This window comes from Oculina patagonica, unplaced genomic scaffold (assembly GCF_052425735.1).
Source record: "Oculina patagonica isolate OP01 unplaced genomic scaffold, crgOcupat unplaced459, whole genome shotgun sequence".
Classification (NCBI taxonomy): domain Eukaryota; kingdom Metazoa; phylum Cnidaria; class Anthozoa; order Scleractinia; family Oculinidae; genus Oculina; species Oculina patagonica.
Window position 1 is genome coordinate 1 of NW_027558318.1, and position 9,544 is coordinate 9,544.

Genomic DNA, 9,544 nt, shown 5'->3' on the forward strand with positions numbered 1-9,544 from the left:
CATTAAGCGGCCAGCAAATTATCTTTTCAAGCGAAATGGTGACAGATGAGATATATCGTCCGTGAAATATCTTGAGCTAAGACCTAAGAAACTTGTCAACGATGTTTTGCATATTTTTCTGTATATTATAAACCCGAAGAAATACTGTACATTTCAACTACGTGCCCACTGTGTTGGACCTAGAACTATGCATGGCCTGGAAATGCACTTGCTGTTTTGTTACAATGAATTTTGGATTTATCTTCATATATGATCACTTTTTAAAAGCATTTTGCTATGTAGAGTCAATAAAATCATGTTTACTGCCATACCTATCCAAATTATATTGTACCTCTATTAAGCGGCCACTTTTCAAAGTCCCGAGGGTGGCCGCTTAATAGAGGTCGGACTGTATTGTTAATTCCTAACCAAGAACTTTTTTTAATATTACCGGTAAACAGCAAAATCGATTTTGTTGCTGTCGTTTTTTAAGTTCCTTAGTCTCATGACTTACCCACGATAACTGACTGACTGATTTTGCGGTAGCGACCATCTATGCGGTAGAGACTGTGATATGAATCGCCCATCAAGTTTTCAATCACATGACCAACCACTTTCATGTCCAGTTCTTTCACATGTCTCTTTCTCTGAAAATAAAAGAGAGAAAAATTAGTTATTTTCAAACGTTGAGAACTTTGCTTGCGTGTCTCAGTGACTGTGATATGAATCGCCCATCAAGTTTTCAATCACATGACCAACCACTTTCATGTCCAGTTCTTTCACATGTCTCTTTCTCTGAAAATAAAAGAGAGAAAAATTAGTTATTTTCAAACGTTGAGAACTTTGCTTGCTTGTCTCAAAGACCTCGGCTGAAAACGAAAAAGACTTTGGAAGATCGCGCGTTTTTGATAGCTGCCCCATTCATATGGAACAGTCTTCCTCTGCCAATAAGACAGGAAACATCCATCGAGTCTTTGAAACGTTCTGTCAAAACATATTTATTTAGAAAGGCTTTTAGTTAGATTTGTTATTCATTTGATTTAATATTGTGATTCTTAAATTTTACTTTTTACTACCTTTCACTATTACTCTGGAAATTTTAATATGTAAATAGTGTAATTTTAAAAAAATCGTAGAAAGAGGAGGTCAAAAGATGAGCTCAAGGTTGATGAAAGATCCCTGGGCAGGGCCGTGCAACAGAGCAGACTGTCTAGTGTGTCGCAGCGCGGAGACAAGGCCCGACAGGAAGAGAGGAGGACCATGCTCGCGAAATAGCTGCTGCTACCTGATAGAATGCCGCGACTGTAAGACCAAGGGGCCAGACACCATCCCCGACAGAGCCGACAGCGGCGAAAAGGTGGTAGGCGAAGCTGGTAAGCCGATGGTCTCTTACTACATCGGTGAATCGGCGCGAAATGGATTCACCCGAGCACTAGATCACCAAGACGCGACCAAGAAGCGACAGACAAACAACGCCCTGGGCAAACATGTGATTGACTACCACAACGGCCGGCAGGTGACCTTTGACATGTGGATCACCAGCACCCACAAGGACCCGCTGACCCGGCAGGTGCAGGAGGGAGTCAACATCGTGACGGGACTACCAAAATACTCGGGAATGGAGCAACTACAAATGAACAGTAAACTGGAATATTCGCAGGGAGCCGTCCCCCAGACCAGGACCCAACGAGGAGCAGCACAATGAGTTGCGGAGCAACAACGTTATTTTTGCGACCGGAATGATAGGACTGGCGCGGTTCGCCAAGCATGGAAACGTTCTTATTATTTATTCTTATTCTTATTCTTATTTCAATATTGTATATATACGCAAATACGCACAAAGACAAATCACCAGAGCGTAAGAATAGAACTGCGTACATATCCTAATTAAATACTATTATCCTAAGAAACTCAAACAATAAGACAATTTAGACAGCACCTTAGGGAATCAATGTTCATGTGCTATTTTCTCACTTGCCCAGCATATTTAACGTAGTGACTTATATAATATTCATTATCATGTCCTGAAGAGAACCCTGAAGAGGTTGAAAGTTCTAGACGATGTAAATGTAACTTTTTCACGCTCCAAACGGTTGAAAACAAATAAATCTAGAAGAAAAAGTGTAATTTTAAATTCATTTTTATTGTGTAACTTTTTTAATTTAGTTTAATAATAATTATTGTAATGTGCTTTTGAATATTTTTATAGAAAAAGCGCAATATAAGTTTTAAATATTATTATTAAGTTTTTAAATATTAGTGTTCGCGTGTTTGAGTGTTCGCGCCTTAGTAACCATAATTAAACTTTTTTCAACAGAGCATTTTCACTTTTGGTTTTTGCATTACTATGCTTAGTGGTTGGCTTCAAACACTCGTGCCACTTTTCTGAACCAATCAGAAAAAAACAATCGTGGCTCACTCGCACACGTTTTCCCGCGCTTCGCGCCGGCTTCATGTATTTGTTTCGAGATTTGATTGGTTCACTGGATTGTTTGCCTGCTTTGTAATTGGCTAGAGTGATTACTTGGGTTTTGGTTTCACGACACTCAATTGTAAGCAGTTTTAGAACGCACCAAGAAAAATGTGAAGTTGCAATACAGGAAGGGTAGCTATTCACTGCGCCCACAGATAACCCAATATCGTAATAAACTAATCAGAACTCGTTCAAACGCGGGAAGTCATGTCACCGGCGGCAGCAAGAGCAGGAAAACATGTAAGCGTCGGCTTGCGCGGGAAATAGAACTAGCCGCAACGGCACGGGAAAACACATAAAATGCTAAAGTAGCCTGCGTTGCTGACGGGATTAGAGCTGAAACTCGACTCCTCCCAATTTCCTTGCGGCTCCTCGGTTCCGTCTCTCTACTGTTTGCCATAAACAAAGCAAACGGCACTCGGTCGCAAATCCAGCAAGCTACGCAGGCTAATGCTGGTGCGAATTTAATCCACCCTGGATATTGGCTAGACAAAAATAAATTAGCTCTAATTCGTGTCATTAATGTGAAAAAATACAAAATCAGTCGAACTTGAAGAAATGATTTTCAAGCCGTTTTAAAGCCGCCATCAAGTAAAAGTGCTCCGTGTTCCGCACTCATACACAGACACTAACTCTTTTCAAGGCAAGAAGTTATACAAACCTTTTCATGTTGAAGGAGTCGCTCGATAACGCTGTTTGCAGGAACCTGAAAAAGTTCAACAAGATTTCAAGCCGAGGCTAGTAAGTTCAACCACGACTATTTGTAAGTGAATAATAATGCAAAAACTGGTTTAGCACATTATATTTGAAAAGGTGAACAGGCGGTTGGCAAGCAAAGAAAATTTAAACAGTTTTCGTAAATCTTTCCATTGAAATTTAACAAAGCTCGACGTGTTTATTGATGCGTGTGGTTATAAATGAAGAGACGGCTGTGACAGTTACTTACCCTTTCATATAACTGACAGAGGATTTGTGGGGTGAGAAACTCTCTCATGCTAAGACCATTCTGTAGAAAGAGTTCCACAAAACCTGTCTTGTCGTCGAGTAAAGCGGCCAGCATTGGATTAGACAGGGCCTCCGTCTACATAAATATAAAAACATAACCATTTGTAACGTAGCGCCTAGCCAGACCACGCGTACACAATGTTACTTCTTGAGTGAGTTTAATTAGGACGGTATTGGAACATCGCGCTGTAAACTTTTGAGAGAAAAAGAAAACTGCTCAGTTGCAGTACGACCAAGGATTGGCAAAATACAAAGATAACATTGTCAGGTACGGCGGAGCAATTTTCCAAGTGCGGGGGGGGGGGGGGGGGGGCTGACTAGTGACTTGAAGTGGGGGGCTTAAAAGACTCTTCTCTTAGTAAGTCTTTATTTTTTTTTCGGTAATTCTGGGGGGGCTCCCAGCACCCCCACCCCCGGCTCCGCCGTGCCTGATTTTTAGACACTGCAAGAAGCCTCGAATTTTTCCCTACTGAAACGCAGCCCAGCCGACGAGCGTGTGAGCGGAGAAGTTTGCTCCGTTCAGTCGATCATGATCAGAGACAGCTTGCAGACTGATGTTCATCGGTGATGCAACGGTGATCAAGAATACAACAACAAACAGAACAACAACACACAACAAAAACTTTATTCACCCTTTAATTTTTTACAAAAGAAAAAAAAATGGTAATAAACCTTTTTTCGGGATTGGGATAATCTTTTTCATTGGGGACAATACAGAGAACTGAAGCTATTTTACTTTTGAAATTGAACAAAACAAATTACCGTCCAATGTTTCTCCTCTGTGAAGATCTCACTTTTGGCCACATCAATACGGTTCCAGGCTAGCGCTAAATTTAACTGCACCAAACGACTGGAACTGTTGGCTGTTAATCAAGAGTATCAATAAATACAGAGTTTATATAATTAGTAAAAAGAGGATTCTAGAAAGTTTTCTCGACCACTGATTTTAAGCCATTGATCGAACCTTTCTGCTTGCTACCTTTTAATTTTATACAGTCACGCACTCGATCCTTCATTTAGTCACGCACTCGATTCTTCATACAGTCACGCAATCGGTTCTACATACAGTCACACACTCGGTCCTTCATACAGTCCTGCATTCGATGTTACCTCTGATCTTTCTACAAGTCTCGCATTCGAGCAATATTCTTTCCACAATTTACGGATCTCATTCACACTATCTCTAACTTTCTAATCTATCTAACCTGTTTACTTATGTCTAAAGCTCCGCTGCCTTTCTGTTTGGATGATCCGCCATTTTGTATGTAAGAGATTAAATAATCTACCCCCTTCCAAAACGTAGGCTGGGTTCGTGCAGGTTTAGACATTTCCTTGTTACCGAATGACGAGTTTAATATAGCATAAATTAACTTCATAAATTAAAACAAATGAATAGAATTATCTGAACACTACCACACCTTTTAATAGGGCTTTCAGAATAGCAAGATCAATGTCTTGAGGTATATTGGTCTCATCATCAAGTCTGTATATCGAGATCTACAAAAAAACAAACACTTGAAACTACTGGCAATGGCAAGTAACCGCAAACTCTATGAATTCCGCCGAGGGGAAGCTTATTTCTTTTTGAGGCTTTAAAATTAGGACTGCTACTTTAAAGTTTCTTTGGATTTAGGAGCAAGAAAAAGTTTTGAGTCGTGTCAAATATGTGAAATGGTGGAAAATTTATACACAGTTTGTGAATAAAAAAAGGCGACCGGGAATGTTGAAGGTTTCATGAGAGTAACCTGAACTTTAAAGCTAATAAATAATGACGATGACGATGTCGATGACGATGATGACGACATGTGATTAAAAAAACAGCCGGATGAGTTGACTCACCATTTTTTCGTCCTCCAGCACTTGTTCAATCATCTTGTAATGTTTGCTGACATCTTTATCCTTTTCAAATGAGAACACATCTGCCACCTTGGCTCGTATCTTGCTTTCAAATGCTGGATCAATGATGTTGATTTCCGTCCTTCCTTCACTGAAGAGAAAAACAACATATCAGAGACATTTCAAATGAATGCGCCAGAAAACTAAAGCCAATTAAAGGTAATTACATCTACCTAACCACAACAAACGCAATGGCTAAACGAGAAAATCAAAACTTGAAGCAAAAGTATGCAATCGGCTCCAAGTGCGGAGGAAAATATGCAGTCGGTGCCGGCAAAGCGCGGGAAACTAGGCAGCATCGGCTAATTCACGATTGTAGCTTGCTCCTGATTGGTTGAAATGGTAGCATGTTCGTTTTTATTGGTCAGACCACGTCACTCCAGTGATCGTATCAGTTATACAGAGTTGTTTGAACAAAAGGAGAGGAAAAGAGCAAAGAAATATAGGAAGGAGTGTGAAGGGATTGGGGGGGGGGGGGGGGGGGCAGGTGTTATTTAACTGTGATATGTTAAACGGTGATACTATGAACCAACACATTTCATCTGAATTGTTTTCCTGAAGCTCACAACTGCCACGAAGGTACCTAAAAACGCTCACCATTTCTTCACTGTGTGGCTGTAAGCATAAGCCACTACATCTGCAGCACGTCCACTTCCATCCACCACAACTGCAGGGATTTTCTTCTTGATCAACTCACACATGGTGCGCACAGTGTTCGGTCCACCTTCCAGAACCAACAGAACCACAGGGACACCAATGGCACCTGGAAAAATATGACACCAAGACATTGTAAGGTCACAGGGTTCCTACACAGTTTTGTGGACAAAATTCAAGGCAACTTTGTAATTTTGTAGCCAGTTTTTTCTCTTTTTTTTCAGATTTGAGGTTATGAGTGAAATAACAGTGCCAGGATATAAAATGAGGTAGCCGACTCAGATTTCACTCAACGATTACAAACTTGGACACAATTCTAGAATTAACTTCATTTTCTAGGTTCAGAAAAATAATCAAAACATTTCATACTTTTTCCCGCATTTTCAAACATTATACGATTGAACCAAGCTGTCAGAAACGACGTGGTCAGAAAAGCTGTGTTTTTTTCAGAGGAAAGAAGCTTTTTTTCTCCATAGCTTAAGCACATTACTTGGAGATTTTAACCCCAAATCTGATTGAGATGATGATTCTTTATAAAATAGTTTGCTTATCCCTACATTTCTTTACGAGGGAGGCGCGGTGGCCTAATGCATAGTGCCGAGCGGTCCAGGTTCTAGCTGGTGAGACGATTAACACTTACGGTGCCTCTCTCAACCCAGGGGTATAAATGGGTACCGGCGAATTTAATGCTGTGGGTTAACCCTGCGAAGGATCCTGGGGGGAGTAGCAATACTTCTAGTCACTTCATGCTTAGGAAACCAGGATAACCTCCGGCCTGATGGGCCACTACTGTAGCCTCGAATGCAGACTCAACCTTTTTATCTGATTGAGATGCTGATTCTTCTTTTACTTATCCCTACATTTCTTTTAATGATACTTTTGAGATTTTGGCTGTACATCAAGGCAATATCCTTTAGTTGAAGATTTTATTTTTTCTCTCCACTTGTCTGAACTTTTGACCTACCTGCGGCAGACCTGGAATAAGTTTTGGCCTTCATCACAGCTTCCTCGAATCTTGAGCGCAAATCAATCTCTACGCCATACTTCCCTTCTGTTCCATTATCCACCAGTAAGAAATGCGAGTGATTGGAATCTAGCAAGGCCCCATGGCCACTGGATCCTGGAACCTGTTCCATACGGTACCATGCTGGATACAGACCATTCTTGTCCTATATGCAGTACAAAACAGAATTGTAATGACCTCTGACTGTATTTCCTTGAAAGAACCACGAAAAAATGCACACAAACAGCACGGCCAAACGCAAAAACGTATGTTACTTCCAGTTCACGTTAGCTTAAATTTAGAAAAAGGTTTACGTCCAAGAGTTTGTAACAAAACGCTACACCCACATTTGGTGAACAAAGCGCCTTAGCTTGAAAGTAGAGGATTTCATAAATATTTAGAGACAAACACAGGTCTGCATTTTGGCAGAAACAGGCGCTGACTGGAAAAATATTAAGAGCGAATTTTTTTGTAGACCGCGTGAAAACAAAAAAATGCGGTACAAACTTCCAAAATCATCTACCTTCATTTTTGGCTCAGAGATACCTTATGGTAAGTCGATAAACGTGGTGTATTTTTTTCGTTTAAATCTATTTTAATTTTCGAGAAAATATTCAGACACTGTAACGAGTGCCCGGCGACATAAAATGGCCGAAACGAGAGCGACGAACATGGTCACAAGAACTTAGCTCATCAAAAGCGTTAATTGAAGATGACCTTTCTCAAGTTTGTATATTTGTACAGGAGGCATTGACGAATGTTATGAGGCTAAAATAAGGACAATCAACTGAACTATGAAATCCAGGCAGGCGTTTGAAAATCACCATTTTCTCATTGTTTACAGATTTCATTTTGGAGACGTTTTTCACGAAGCACTTTTCCTATGCGGTATAACTCGGATTCGCCTGAAACTTTGGCTTAGATAAGTAGAAATGATGTACTTTTTAGGTATATAAAAATTTGCTCTGGGCTTTTGATTTTATCCAAGAAATAGACCGTCCTACTTCGAAGAAATCGCTCGAAAGTGACTTATGTAAACAAAGCAAATAATCGAATTACGCAGTACACTTTCTCTTAATATAGCCAAAATTCGAACACAATCTTATCATTTAGCTACACACGAGTTTATTTATTAATATTTTACTCTTACCTTGCAAAAGCAGTGGTGAAACATTGTTTTTCCCTATTCTTGACATTCTTTTGTCGGCAAATTGCACGGGCAAGCGGCTATGTTGCTTATGATACAATCAGTCGCTATTAGCAAAAGCCCTCGTAAACATGGTATTTCTTGACAATTTTAACCACATTTCAGGTTCCATACAGCCAATCGTACAAGGGACTTGATAACACGATGAACAGATTCACTTAACGACGTTTTAAGCCTCAAATGAGATGTTGTAAAATTCAAAGAACGGTTACATGTCATTACTCGTGAACCCTCGTATTTGTCACGCAATGAGTCACAAACTCCCGGGGGGTGGGTGGGTACTGTACAGGGGGCTTCCTACAAAGTCTGCATTTTTTCAACTGCCATTTAGATACAGTCGACTCCCGGGTAACTCACGTTTTAAAAGTTTTCTCATGCTCTCTTGTTCGTCCACATGTGCAACCTCTCACTCGGTCATAAAAAAGCCGCTTTTTGAACTCCATTTTCCCTTTTATTTATTCAATACAAAACAATCAAGATGTACAGACTTGAAAAAAAGCACTGCATCTAGCACCAACGGTACGGTAATTTGTACAGGCTTTTTATTCGTGTTAAAATTATTATACCATTATACGCGCAGGCGAGCATTCACTCGAATGCGGTGCTTTTGTTTCAGCATATTATTACGTCAGGAAAACGTTACATAATCGACATTTGTTATCAGACGGCGCTAAGCTCGATTTTATATATATCCGTCACCATGGCCATCGTTGCCAGAATTTATCAGACTAAAACAGAGAAAAAGAACAAATCACACTGTGTTAGGTTTCTCCTTTTTAAACTTAATCATATCGCATTTTATATAACCACAATATTATACAAACTGAGAACTGACTTACAATAAACCCCTTCTAGCTCGAATTCGATGACGATAACGTTCATTCATGAACATAGCGCACTCGAGGCGTCACAGTTTCTATCCTTCGAAGCTTCGTTTATTGGGTAATTTACGATTCCGATTATAATTACATAGTTTCTGGAGGAAGAAAGTGGCATTTAAATTTTGAAAGAGTTTGGTCTTGAATATAATATTCATGAAAAATTGGAATTCCGGACAATCGGAAATCTGGATAATCGAGGTTCGACTGTACTTTCTATAGAAAATTAACAAAAATCGCAAAGACTTACCAGACCCAGCAGGGACAAATATGCCCGTACGTCGAAGGATCGTTCTCGAAAGCGCTTTGTTGATTCCCGGGGGGGACTCGCATATGAAAGTGACGGGGGTGTAAATTTTGGATTTTTGGTCTCACTTAGGGTCTTCCGCGAAAAAATAGCAATATTTTTAGCCAAAATGGTCTCGTTCACGCAGAAATATACAAATAGC

The 9,544-nt window shown here is 40.1% G+C and overlaps 1 protein-coding gene across 1 annotated transcript; it reads right to left on the reverse strand.

Moving 5' to 3' along the window:
- Nucleotides 1-482: 482 nt before the first annotated feature.
- Nucleotides 483-7,172, reverse strand: LOC144640768 (transient receptor potential cation channel subfamily M member-like 2). The gene is made up of 9 exons (XM_078499844.1): nucleotides 6,972-7,172; nucleotides 5,951-6,116; nucleotides 5,297-5,444; nucleotides 4,876-4,954; nucleotides 4,220-4,320; nucleotides 3,399-3,533; nucleotides 3,114-3,158; nucleotides 739-774; nucleotides 483-626 (listed from the first exon to the last, which is right to left on the reverse strand). The coding sequence occupies exons 1-9, from the start codon at nucleotides 7,141-7,143 to the stop codon at nucleotides 483-485; spliced, it is 1,026 nt and encodes a 341-aa protein (XP_078355970.1). The 5' UTR covers nucleotides 7,144-7,172.
- Nucleotides 7,173-9,544: the final 2,372 nt, after the last annotated feature.

What these genes read in the sequence shown, in the direction of transcription:
- LOC144640768 (XM_078499844.1), bottom strand. Translation starts at nt 7,143, where the DNA reads ATGGAACAGGTTCCAGGATCCAGTGGCCATGGGGCCTTGCTAGATTCC. An exon ending in TTATTCCAGGTCTGCCGCAG is followed by an intron (nt 6,117 to 6,971) that starts GTAGGTCAAAAG and finishes ATATTTTTCCAG; the next exon opens with GTGCCATTGGTGTCCCTGTG. An exon ending in CAGAGGAGAAACATTGGACG is followed by an intron (nt 3,534 to 4,219) that starts GTAATTTGTTTT and finishes ATATTTATGTAG; the next exon opens with ACGGAGGCCCTGTCTAATCC.